Source organism: Aquarana catesbeiana, linkage group LG04 (genome assembly GCF_042186555.1).
Source record: "Aquarana catesbeiana isolate 2022-GZ linkage group LG04, ASM4218655v1, whole genome shotgun sequence".
NCBI classification, from domain to species: domain Eukaryota; kingdom Metazoa; phylum Chordata; class Amphibia; order Anura; family Ranidae; genus Aquarana; species Aquarana catesbeiana.
In genome coordinates this window covers 8,393,643-8,406,566 of record NC_133327.1, presented here as the reverse complement: position 1 = coordinate 8,406,566, position 12,924 = coordinate 8,393,643, and the positions used below count along the sequence as shown (strand labels likewise).

Sequence of the window (12,924 nt, the reverse complement as noted above, 5' to 3'; positions counted from 1 at the left end):
GGTTGCTGTATGTATGGAATTATTATAGGCAAATTCTGCACAGGGGAGGAGTGAAACCCAGTTGTCTTGAGAGCACGAGCAGAAACAGCGCAGATATTGTTCCAGCGTTTGGTTCGTCCTCTCTGTTTGGCCATTACTTTGAGGATGATATGCTGAGGATAGGCATACCTTGATTTCCAGGGATTTACAAAGGTCTCTCCAAAATTTTGAGGTGAACTGGACTCCTCTGTCAGACACAATGCTAACGGGTACTCCATGTAGCCTAACCACTTCCTTGATGAATATATCCGCGGTATCTGAGGCAGAGGGTGTGCCCTTCATGGGTAAGAAGTGGGCCATTTTTGAAAGGCGGTCGACCACTACCAGAATGGTGGAGAATCCTTCAGCAGGTGGTAGGTCAACGATAAAGTCCATAGCCACTTCCTTCCAGGGTTGCTCTGGAATGGGTAATGGTCTTAATAGACCCCAGGCTTTTGCATTGGATCCCTTGCTGCGCTGGCAAATAATACAAGAGTTTACGTAGTTCTTACAGTCCTGACTCCACCCTGGCCACCAGAAGGAACGATGTATTAGTTCCGAGGTCTTTTGTACCCCGAAATGTCCTGCAAATTTGTTATCATGAAATGTCTTTAGTACCAAGGGTCTTACTTGCGCTGGAACAAATATTTTGTTTTGGGCCCATAGTAAACCATCCTGTTTCCTCAGTGTGGGTACTTCAGGGTTTAAGCATTGGCTGGAGGCCTGTTCAATGGCAGTTCTTAGATCTGGCTGGATTGAACAAAGAAAATTCTGTGAGGATAGAATAGTACCAGGTTCTGCTGTTTGAGAGGTTTCTGGGAACATTCGAGATAGGGCGTCCGCTTTCCCATTCTTGGAACCAGGCCGATAGGAAATGTGAAAGTTGAACCTGGAGAAGAACAAAGCCCAGCGGGCTTGCCGGGGTCTGAGGCGTTTTGCTGTTCTGAGGTACTCCAGGTTCTTGTGATCTGTGAAGATCATAATGGGGTGAGAAGCGCCCTCCAAAAGATATCTCCACTCCTCAAGAGCAAATTTGATGGCCAGTAGTTCACGCTCCCCCACGTCATAGTTCCTTTCCGGCGGGGACAGTTTCCGGGAGGCAAATGCCACAGGATGAAGAAGGGCCTTCTGGCCTCGTCTTTGGGATAGAATTGCTCCTAAAGCGGATTCTGAGGCGTCTACTTCCAACACATAGGGAAAAGCGGGGTCTGGATGCAGTAGTACCGGGGCAGAAGTAAATAGATTCTTCAGTTTATCAAATGCTTCCTGAGTTTCTGAGGACCACTGGAATCGACTTTGCTGGCGAGTCAGTTGGGTTATGGGAGAAATGATCGATGAAAATCCTTTTATGAACCTGCGATAAAAGTTGGCAAAGCCCACAAATCGTTGGACCCCCTTTTTGTCTGTAGGGGCTGGCCATTCTTGGATAGACTTCACTTTCTGAGGATCCATTGAGACCCCTTCAGTGGAGATAATGAACCCTAGGAATTGGACTACTGTTTTTTCAAATTCGCATTTCTCTCACTTTAGGTAAAGTCCGTGCTTCCTGAGGATCGTGAGTACCTTCTTCACATGGACCTGGTGTTGCTCAATGGTTGTAGAGAAAATCAGAATATCGTCAAGGTAAACAATCACAAAGTCATCTAAGTATTCACGAAAAATATCATTTACTAGGTGTTGGAATGTAGCTGGGGCATTGCACAGACCGAATGGCATCACTAGATATTCAAAATGTCCGAACCTAGACCTAAAAGCCGTTTTCCACTCATCCCCTGGGCGTATCCGCACCAAGTTGTAGGCGCCCCTTAGGTCAAGTTTAGAGAAAACTCGTGCGGTTCGAAACCGTTGGAACAGTTCTGGGATGAGGGGAAGTGGATAACGGTTCTTGATGGTGATCTTGTTGATCTCCCTGTAGTCCACACAAGGCCTTAAAGTACCATCTTTTTTTTCAACGAAGAAAATCCCTGCTCCAGCCGGAGAAGAGGAAGGACGAATGAATCCCTTTTCAAGGTTTTCGTTGATGTAGGACCGCAGAGCCTCCAACTCCTTTTCTGATAGAGGGAATATACGACCAAAAGGAATCTCGGAACCAGGTAAGAGATCAATGGGACAGTCGTATGGTCGGTGAGGAGGCAAACTGTCAGCTCTCCTTTTGTCAAAAATGTCCATGAATTCATGGTAGGCTGCAGGGACGTGCTGAAGGTGATCAGGAACTGGCTGGACAGTTAGACAGGAAGCTGTGCAGACAGGACCAGAGGTGAAGCAGTGCTGGGAGCAGTAAGCCGAAGAGAAGGAGATCTTCTTCTCACTCCAATTGATATGGGGGTTGTGAGCTTGCAGCCATGGAAGTCCCAGGATGATAGGGAACATGGGGGAGCAGATGATGTCAAAGCACAGAAATTCTTGATGTCCTGAATCTGTGATGGTGAGAATGGGTTTAGTTTCTTGGGTAACAGGCCCGGAACAGGGGGATGATCCATCGGCCAGGTGGATTTGGAGCCTTTGTCTTTTATTTTGCAGAGGGATGCATAAACTTCGAGATAGGGATGTATCCAGGAAGCAGCTGCAGGCGCCAGAATCAATAATGGCTGGTAGCCGGATCTCCTCGCCTGCCACCTGTAGGGAGACAGGAAGGACAAGATGAGTTGTACTTGAACCATTGACTTGAAAGTTCATAGCTGTTTGTAATTGGGACTTACTGGGTCTTATAGGACAGTTGCGCAAAAAGTGGCCTGACCCTCCACAGTATAGGCAGAGATTGGCCTCCCGCCGGCGTTGTTTCTCATCAGGTGTAAGTGGAGCCCGGATCAGTCCCAGTTGCATTGGCTCGCTCTCCAAGGTAGAGGAGGAAGGGACTGCAGGAAGAGGATGACCTGTGGGGACCCTGGGTAGCATCCATGTAGGCCGAGGAGATTGAAGACGTTCAGAACGTCGTTCCCGTAGACGTCGGTCTAGTTTTATGGCTAGCTGGATCAACTCCTCCAGGGTGGAAGGAGAATCCACACGTGCCAATTCGTCTTTGAGAGTCTCTGAGAGTCCCTGGCGGTACTGGTATTTGAGAGCCGCCTCATTCCATCCAGTGTCCCCTGACCATTTCCGAAATTCGACCGTATAGTCCTCCACCGGTCTTTTTCCCTGGACTAAGGTATGTAAGATGGACTCGGCCATGGCTATGCGTTGGGGATCATCATATAATCTTCCCATAGATTCAAAGAAGGTTTCCACGGAGTTTAGTAAGGGACTTTTCTGCTCCAGGAGGTTGTGAGCCCAAGCTTGGGGTTCTTCGGACAACAAGAAAATGATGAACCCTACTTTTACTGTCTCAGAGCTGAAAGTCTTAGGTTGGAGAGCCAGGTATAACAAGCAGGCGTTTTTAAATGCTCTAAACCTCTTCCGATTTCCGGAAAATCGTTCGGGTGTGGGCACCCTAGGTTCTGGGAGAGTCATAACAACTGCAGGAGCTGTGCTGGAGTGATCTTGTGAAGAGCTGGCCCCACTGGGGGATGTGGAAGTTGCATCCCCGGGAGATAAGATTAGGTGCTGGAGACGACCTTCTAGTTGGAAATAGCCATCTTGTAGCCTCTGGACTGCTTGCGTAAGGGTCGTTACCTGCTGGCATAGAGCTTCGAGAGGGGAACCCACTCTGTCGGCCTCAGACATCTGGCTGGTTTGTACTATCACGGGTACTCACCGAGGCCGAGATGCTGGGAGTGGCTTCCCTTGCGGCTAAGCGCACCACACCCCTGGTAGTGGTACAGAGGGTGTAGGGCACAGAGAGGCACGGGTCGCCTGCAGGCAGGAAGCTACTTGAGAGGAGGACTTCAGTCATGCAGAGATGAGAGCAACGGTGGCTCTGACCCAGAGCTGGAGAAGAAGACCCGGCCGGGGTTCTAACCCGCAAACACAATGGGAGCTGGGATAAGTGCAGGAGATCAGGCACTGAGAACCCAGTAGTGGAGAGTCTATGATGCAGACCGATAACTTAATACTGGAGACTGGTAGATGAGGAAGTCCTTGAAGCAGGCCGAGGGTCAAACACAGCAGATGGTAAGTAGAGGAATCCTGAAGGCAAGCCAGAGGTAGGGGATTGGAGATGTCAGCAGAGAAGTCCGTTTAAACAAGCCGGGGTCATACACGAGAAGGCAGGAGAATCCGGAGACAGGCAGAGGGTCAAACACTGGAAGCAGATCGTGGGAAAGTCCTTTAAACAAGCCGAGGTCAAAATGCTGGAGAGAGACAAGGTAGGTCAGGCAAATCCGGGTCAAACAGGTAAACACAAGAAGCAGGAATCAGGAACGGAACACTGGAAGCTGAAAGACAAACCAGCAATTAAACAGGGCACAAGTCAGTCCTTATATAGGCCAGAAAGGGGGCGTGACGCTGACGAGCGAACGTTCGTACGCCATTACGCCGTTACGCCGTGTAGTGAACCCGTGTGTGCCGCTACTTTGCTAACGCGCATGCGCCGAAGCACGGCTCCGCCGCGCAAACGCACAGGAACCTTCCGATGTTGACAGGCTCTTTTCTGACACTTACATGGCACGGGATCGGTACACTCCAGACCACACAGTGGGGTGCAGCACTTCTGTTTTTTTAGGACATTTTACCCTACTGAACACCGTTGGACTTCAACCCTTTTGAACACCTTTGGACCTCAACTTTACTAAACACCTTTGGGATGAATTAAAACACTGATTGTGAGCCAGGTCTTCAATTTATAAATAGATAGCTAGACGGACGGACGGACGGACGGACGGACGGACGGACGGACGGACGGACGGACGGACGGACAGACAGACAGACAGACGTGTTGATTGGAAACTGACTGGCAGGTGTAACTTACATGGCACGGGATCGGTACACTGCAGACCACACAGTGGGGTGCAGCACTTCTGTTTTTTAGGACATTCACTGTCACTCTTACACTTCGGTGGCGGTGGGGGAAAAGCACATCTTGTAACAGGAATTGGGCATGATCCAGATTTTACTGCAATACAAAACACAGCCAGATGAAAAAATACCTTACCCCAGGATTTCCAGATCTACAGGAAACTGCAAGAAGGATGGAAACATGTGTGACAGAGAGAGGCTCTGTCGCTATAAGTTTATAGGAAAAGGTGACCCAGGAGTCTCATTAAGGGTTAATGCAAGGTTCAGAACTAGCATCTCTCCAGGTTCTGTAGTTCTGAGGCCTTTCGGGGCCTCTGATCTTCTGACCTACCCCGGGTGTTGCACCTCTCCCTTGCAGACCATTTAGACTCACCTTGACACACATTCAGGGCTCTGCAGCCTTGGGAGCAGACAGGTCTTGTCTGTAATGCCGCGTACACATGACCGGACTTTACGGCATACTTGGTTCGGCGGACCAGAGTCTGTTGGACAATTTGATCGTGTGTGGGCTCCAGCGGACTTTTTTCCCCAAAACGACGGACCTAGAAATGAAACATGTTTCAAATCTTTCCGATGGACTCAAGTCCGGTCGAAAAGTCCGCTCGTCTGTATGCTAGTCCGATGGACAAAAACTGAAGCTAGGGCAGCTATTGGCTACTGGCTATGAACTTCCTTGTTTTAGTCCGTCGGACTTTGGTTGATCGTGTGTAGGCAAGTCCGTTCATTCGGAAAGTCCATCGCAAAGTCCGTTGAAAAGTCCGCCGGACAAAGTCTGTCGTAAAGTCCGCTCGTGTGTACACGGCATTAAAGCTAAAAGGTTGGTGAGAACTGTGTTTGTGGAGGCTGACAAATGGTAGGCTTGGACAGCCTAATAATTAGGATTGTTGTTTGTGTATATAATGCTAGGACATGGCTGTACAGTACCCGTATATAGCTTGAAGGGTGATGAGTACAGGTAGAGGCTATGGGGAGTGGTGAGTGCAGGCCGAGGCTATGAAGGGTGATGAGTGCAGGCCAGGACTTTGGAGGGTGATGAGTGCAGGCCAGGACTTTGGAGGGTGATGAGTGCAGGCCAGGACTATGAAGGGTGATGAGTGCAGGCCAGGACTATGAAGGGTGATGAGTGCAGGCCAGAACTTTGGAGGGTGGTGAGTGCAAATCGGGACTATGAAGGACGATGAGTGCAGGCCGGCACTATGGAGAGTGGTGACTGCAGGCCGTGACTATGAAGGGTGATGAGTGCAGGCCGGGACTATGAAGGGTAATGAAAGCAGGCTGGGACTAAGAATAGTGATGAATGCAGGCTGGGACTTTGAAGGGTGGTGAGTGTCGGCTGGAACTTTGGAGGGTAATGAGTGCAGGTTGGGACTATGAAGGGTGATGAGTGCAGGCTGGGACTATTAAGGGTGATAAGTGGATGATTGCAGGCTGGGACTATGAAGGGTGATGAGTGCAGGCTGGGACTATGAAGGGTGATGAGTATAGGCTGGGACTATGAAGGGTGATGAGTATAGGCTGGGACTATGAAGGGTGATGAGTGTAGGCTGGGACTATGAAAGATGATGAGTGCAGGCAGGAGATAATATTTATGTTTATCTAAAGTTTATATATTTAAACTGATATTATATATCTGTATGTACTACATTTAATCAATTACAAAGGATTTCCAGAAAGTCAACAGGGTTCTATTTGCCTTCTTTTGGGATGGGGGGGGATTACAACCTTAGAGGAGTATTTGTAAATTTTAGCTTGGGCTACTTATCTCTGTAAACAGCATTTTTACAACAGGAAGCATGGAGAAAGGGGAGAGTAGCCCAAATCTCTGTCTCTCTGACACAAAGAAGAGCAGGTCATGTTTTTTATGATCTCATTGTATTCAATCCAGAGAGTTTGTAAACATTTACCATCTAATGGCAGCAGACATCGTCTTCTACCCCCTGAGAAGCAGCACTTCAACTTCATTTCGCAGTCTTTGTCTCTCTTACATTCCTTCTTCACCGTGGATCCATTAACTGGGTAATCCACATTTGCAGGACACCTTCCGGGTTTCTCCAGAAGGATGAGGGTACCTGAGGGGGTTATGAGATGAACCATAGATATTTGCTTAGAACTCCATTTTATAGCAGATCAGTACATGCCCATAAGTTTGTAAACACCTGACCATCACATTGCTATATTCGTTTGTTGTACATCCAAAACCAGGTGCAAAAAAAAAAAACAAGCACATGGCCGTGCAATGTTCTTTTACAGACATTACCATATACAGACAATTGTGCTTCCAACCTTGTGTTAACGGTTTGGGGAAGATTCTTCTCTGTTCCAGCATGACTGTGTACAAAGCCATTTCATAAAGACATGGTTTGACCAGTTTGGTGTGGAAGAACTGGAATGGCCTGTACAGAAAACTGACCTCAACGCTACTGAACACCTTTTGGACTTCAATCCTACTAAACGCCTTTGGACTTCAACCCTACTTCAATCCTACTGAACACCTTTGAACTTCAATCCTACTGAACACCGCTGGACTTCAACCCTTCTGAACACCACTGGACTTCAACCCTTCTGAACACCGCTGGACTCCAATCCTACTGAACACCTTTGAATTTCAACCCTTCTGAACACCTTTGAATTTCAACCCTTCTGAACACCTTTGAACCTCAACTTTACTGAACACCTTTGGGATGAATTGAAACACTGATTGTGAGCCAGGTCTTCTTATTCAACATCAGTTCCTGACCTCACAAATTGGCACAAAATCCCATGGACCTGTCCAAAATCTTGAGAAAAGCTTTCCTAGAAGAGTAGAGGATGTTATAGCCACAGACAGTGAGGCAACACCTTAGAGGTGTGATGGTTAGGAGTCCACATAGTTTAGCCATATATTGTGGGTCTTTGTGTAGCGCAGCGCCGGACTAAAAGTGACGTCAGTCAGTGGGATGCAAAGGAGGCGTGGCTATACATTTCAGCACCGCCCAGCTCCTCAGGCTTGACAAAGGACCTGGGCAGCTCACAAAAAACTTGTAGCCACGCCCCCTTTGCGGTCCACCGGCATCTAGCTTGACTTCCAGTCTGGCGCTGTGCTCCAGAGAAACTCACACTTCCTTGTTCCCGTTGCGTCATAATATTTTATATGCAACCCAGCTTGCAGAAGTGATACAGCTTCCTGGCCTGGAATGAGGGATACCCTAAGACTACAGAGTTGGCAGTTCAGTGAATTCTGATGACAAGCACTGATTTTTACCTATTTTATGTGAGTTGCCACTTGTACAGTATTTTTATTCATTAAAGGTCTCACATCGCTACACCTAGTCTGGCGCCCTCTTGTGTTCACTTGCCTTCACAGAGATTTCTTCTGTCTTTGAGGTAGTTTTTCAGAAACGCTCCACCTTTTATCATTAGGGATAGTATAGTCCATCACAGTTCATCAAGGGTGAACCCCAAGCTGATTCTGATACACTAGTTGAATTACACAGTTTCTGAGGCTAATTTAATTCAGATAAGGCACCAAGTAAGTTTAATTACCACCTTAATCAGCCAAAGAACCTGTGTAATTCATATGTGTTCGGGTTTAAAGGGATGAGGGGCCAACCCTACTTTGAGGTGCTGCAGCTAGTGTATCAGAAACAGTTGGGGTTCACCCTTGATGAACCATGATGGACTATACTATCTATAATGATAAAAGGTGGAGCGTTTCTAAAAAAATGATACTGTTGGTGTAAAATGTGACATGTTAGGTATTACGCCGGCCTGTAAAGCTACAGAAAGTAGGCATCCATTATTGAAATGCCAGTTGCCTGGCTGTCATGTCAATTCAATAGCACTGATACTTATAAAGTCAGTATTATGCAACAAGCATAGGGCAAGTGGACTCAGATGGCAGTACATTTTTCTAATCTATACACCTGTTCTAGTTCAGTGGCACAGAAAGTATACAATCCAAGACAGCCAGGCAATTAACAGGTTTCCTTTAAACAACTGCAATTTTTAAAACTGATACTATGCAAATCATATGCTAACCTAACCCTGAAACCCAGAACTTGTTGTCTGACCTTCCCCTTTGAAGTCCATGGAAGGCGTGTCTCCTGCTCCCCTCCCATGGTTGATAATTAAGATATTTTGGGGAGGGGGACGGGGTGATTCTTCTGCTTTCAGGAGAGGAGCTTTGACTGCCTCTAAACTCTGCTGCTCCTAAACTTTGATAAAAGCCTATGTGTACATTGACACCTAGGATTTTTATTGAGCTGAGTTCATGGGCTTTGGCACAAAAAAAACACCCAAAAGCGGGTAAATTTGAATTTAGGATCAGCAGTGTGCTTGAGGTCTAATTCTCACACAATAGTGTCACGTATTTGAAATGGCTTTGGGGTTCCAGAAGTCACTTAGGATGTGAATTATACCATTAAAAGCTATTTCTGCACTCTCCACTAGGGATGAGCCGAACACCCCCCGGTTCGGTTCGCACCAGAACCTGCGAACGGACCGAAAGTTCACACGAACGTTAGAACCCCATTGACGCCTATGGGACTCGAACGTTCGAAATCAAAAGTGCTCATTTTAAAGGCTAATTTGCATAGTATTGTCCTAAAAAGGGTTTGGGGACCCGGGTCCTACCCCAGGGGACATGTATCAATGCAAAAAAAACTTTTAAAAACGGCCGTTTTTTCGGGAGCAGTGATTTTAATGATGCTTAAAGTAAAAAAAAAAAGTGAAATATTCCTTTAAATATCGTACCTGAGGGGTGTCTATAGTATGCCTGTAAAGTGACGCGTGTTTCCTGTGTTTAGAACAGTCCCTGCACCAAATGTCATTTTTAAAGGAAAAATCTCATTTAAAACTGCTTGCGGGTTTAATGTCATGTCGGGTCCTGGCAATATGGATGAAAATCAGTGAGACAAACGGCATGGGTACCCCCCAGTCCATTACCACGCCCTTTGGGTCTTGTATGGATATTAAGGGGAACCCCGCACCCAAATTAAAATAAGGAAAGTTGTGGGGCCACAAGGCCCTATATACTCTGAACAGCAGTATACAGGCGGTACAAACAAGACAGGGACTGTAGGTTTGTTGTTAAGTAGAATCTCTTTGTAATTTTGAACGGGTACATTTTTAACGTGTTTAGCTCCAGCCAAAAAATCTTTTTTAAGCTTTTTGGAAAACATAGGGAAGGGTTATCACCCCTGTGACATTTGTTTTGCTGTCTTTCCTCCTCTTCAGAAGATTTCACCTCACTTTTTGTCCCAATGAAAAATGTTTTTTGAAAATTTGGGTTTTTTTGTGGAACAAGGATTGGAAAGCATCAGTGGAAAGGAGAAATGTTTTTTCCATATTAACTCTTACAGGAGAGAATTTCCCTTCCTAGGGGTAGATTTCATCTCACTTCCTGTTGTCTCCTTCCGTTTGCAAGTAGGAGTCGTTTGTAAGTTAGTTGTTTGAAAGTAGGGTCCTGCCCTATATACTCAGCAGAAATTTGGGCCTTAGGTGTTGCTGTGGCCACAACACTGTAAGCCCTCACAGGGCCCTGCTGTGAAATATCAGATCAAGAATTGTAATTACATGCCCCTGTTGAACAGGAGCTGAAAAATTAGGCCTTAGGCACTGGTGCTGGTGCCACAACACTGCAACCCCTCACAGACACTCTAGTTGGAACGCAGGAACGAGCCCTGCTGCAAAGTATTGCATCAAAAATTGTAATTACACGCCCCTGTTAAACAAGGGCTGAAAAATTGGGCCTTAGGCACTGGTGCTGGTGCCACAACACTGCAACCCCTCACAGACACTCTAGTTGGAACGCAGGAACGAGCCCTGCTGCAAAGTATTGCATCAAAAATTTTAATTATACGCCCCTGTTAAACAGGGGCAGAAAAAAATGGGCCTTAGGCACTGGTGCTGGTGCCACAACACTGCAACCCCTCACAGACACTCTAGTTGGAATGCAGGAACGAGCCCTGCTGCAAAGTATTACATCAAAAATTGTAATTACACGCCCCTGTTAAACAGGGGCTGAAAAATTGTGCCTTAGGCACTGGTGGTGGCGCCCAGAACCAAAAATGTTCTTACAAGCTATCAGCGTGATGATTGAGGAGGAAGAGGATAATTACTCAGGGATAGTCACTCAGCATCACCATAGGTAGTCTTTGAAGGGATCTGAGATTTCAAAAAAAATTATTTGGTTACATCAGCATCAGGTGCTTGGTAGCTGGTGGTGATCCAAGACTGATTCATTTTTATGAAGGTCAGTCGATCGACCGAGTCAGTGGACAGACGCACCCTGTGATCGGTTACCACGCCTCCAGCAGCACTGAATGTGCGTTCCGAAAGAACGCTGGATGCAGGACAGGCCAGTAGCTCAATTGCATACTGTGCAAGCTCTGGCCAGTGATCCATCCTCAAGACCCAGTAACCCAGAGGATTTTCGGTGGGAAAGGTGTCCAAGTCTGATCTTGCCCCTAGGTATTCCTGCACCATGTAAAACAGACGCTGGCGATGGTTGCTGGAACCGATCATACCTTGGGGCTGCGGACCAAAAAATTGTCTAAACGCATCGGTCAGACGGCCACCTTCTCCACCGCTCCTTCTTTGACTGACCGAAGCCTCAGCAACACGTTGTCCAGAAACAGGAGATTGTAACCTCCCAGTCTCTGGGAACGCGTTGCACAGACCTTTCTGCAAGGCCTCCCGAAGATGTTTCATCCTCTGCTCCCTCTGCGATGGCAAGATAAGGTCCGCAACGTTACCCTTGTAACGTGGATCAAGGAGGGTTGCCAGCCAGTATTGGTCCTTCTCCTTGATACCACGAATACGAGGATCCTTACGCAGGCTTTGCAGGATCAGGGAGGCCATGCAGCGTAGGTTTGCTGAGGCATTTGGTCCGGAGTCCTCTGGGTCACTAAGGACGACATGGTCCGCAGCCACCTCCTCCCAGCCACGTACAAGTCCATGTGTTTCTTGCGACTGATCCCTTAAAGACTGCTGCTGATGCTGAGTGCCAGGCTCCACCTCCATACTGACACAATCTTCCTCCTCCTCCTCGTCCTCTTCCTGTGTGATCGGCGGGCACGCAGGAACACTGTCTGGATAAAGGGGGCCTTGAGAGCTAAGGAAGTCCTCCTCTTCCTGCCTCTGTTCTGCCTCAAGTGCCCTGTCCATTATTCCACGCAGCGTGTGCTCCAACAGGTGGACAAGGGGGACAGTGTCACTGATGCATGCACTGTCACTGCTCACGATCCTCGTGGCCTCCTCAAATGGTGACAGGACAGTGCATGCATCCCTGATCATGGCCCACTGGCGTGGGGAAAAAAAACTAAGCTCCCCTGACCCTGTCCTGGTGCCATAGTCGCACAGGTACTCATTGATGGCCCTCTGCTGCGTGTGCAGCCGCTGCAGCATGGCCAACGTTTAGTTCCACCTGGTGGGCATGTCACAGATTAGGCAGTTCTTGGGCAGGTTAAACTCCTTTTGGAGGTCCGTCAGCCGAGCACTGGCATTATATGACTGGCGGAAATGCACACAGACTTTCCTGGCCTGCCTCAGGACATCCTGTAAGCCCGGGTACCTGCCCAAGAACCGCTGCACCACCAAGTTAAGGACGTGAGCCAAACAGGGCACATGGGTCATTTGTCCCTGTCGGAGGGCAGAGAGGAGGTTGGTGCCATTGTCGCAAACCACCATTCCTGCCTTAAGTTGGCGTGGCGTCAACCACCTCTGAACCTGCCCCTGCAGAGCTGACAGAACCTCTGCCCCAGTGTGGCTCCTGTCCCCCAAGCACACCAGCTCAAGCACCGCATAGCAACTTTTGGCCTGCGTACTTGCGTAGCCCCTTGAACGACTACGGAGCACCGCTGGTTCCGAGGAAGAGGCCATGGAGGAAGAAGAAGAGGAGGGGGTGGAGGAGAGAGGTGTGTCACAATCATTAGCATTTTGGAGGCGTGGTGGCTGAACAACCTCCAACACTACTGCACCTTGTCCTGCATCCTTCCCAGCTGCCAGCAGAGTCACCCAATGCGCCGTGAAACTTAG

The 12,924-nt window shown here is 48.0% G+C and overlaps 2 protein-coding genes across 2 annotated transcripts in view; one reads left to right on the top strand and one right to left on the bottom strand.

Annotated features, from left to right (window-relative positions):
* LOC141139021 (uncharacterized) overlaps positions 1-12,924 on the top strand; it is a 128,749-nt gene that overhangs the window by 7,384 nt on the left and 108,441 nt on the right. The window lies entirely within an intron of this gene.
* Positions 1-12,924, bottom strand: part of LOC141141110 (uncharacterized) — a 196,249-nt gene that overhangs the window by 175,667 nt on the left and 7,658 nt on the right. Inside the window, exons 2-5 of the mRNA XM_073628819.1 lie at positions 6,813-6,977; positions 4,862-5,005; positions 2,892-3,605; positions 1,582-1,661 (exon numbers count right to left, since the gene is read on the bottom strand). Coding sequence (XP_073484920.1) covers positions 1,582-1,661; positions 2,892-3,605; positions 4,862-5,005; positions 6,813-6,977 — 1,103 coding nt within the window. The remainder of the gene's footprint in view (positions 1-1,581; positions 1,662-2,891; positions 3,606-4,861; positions 5,006-6,812; positions 6,978-12,924) is intronic.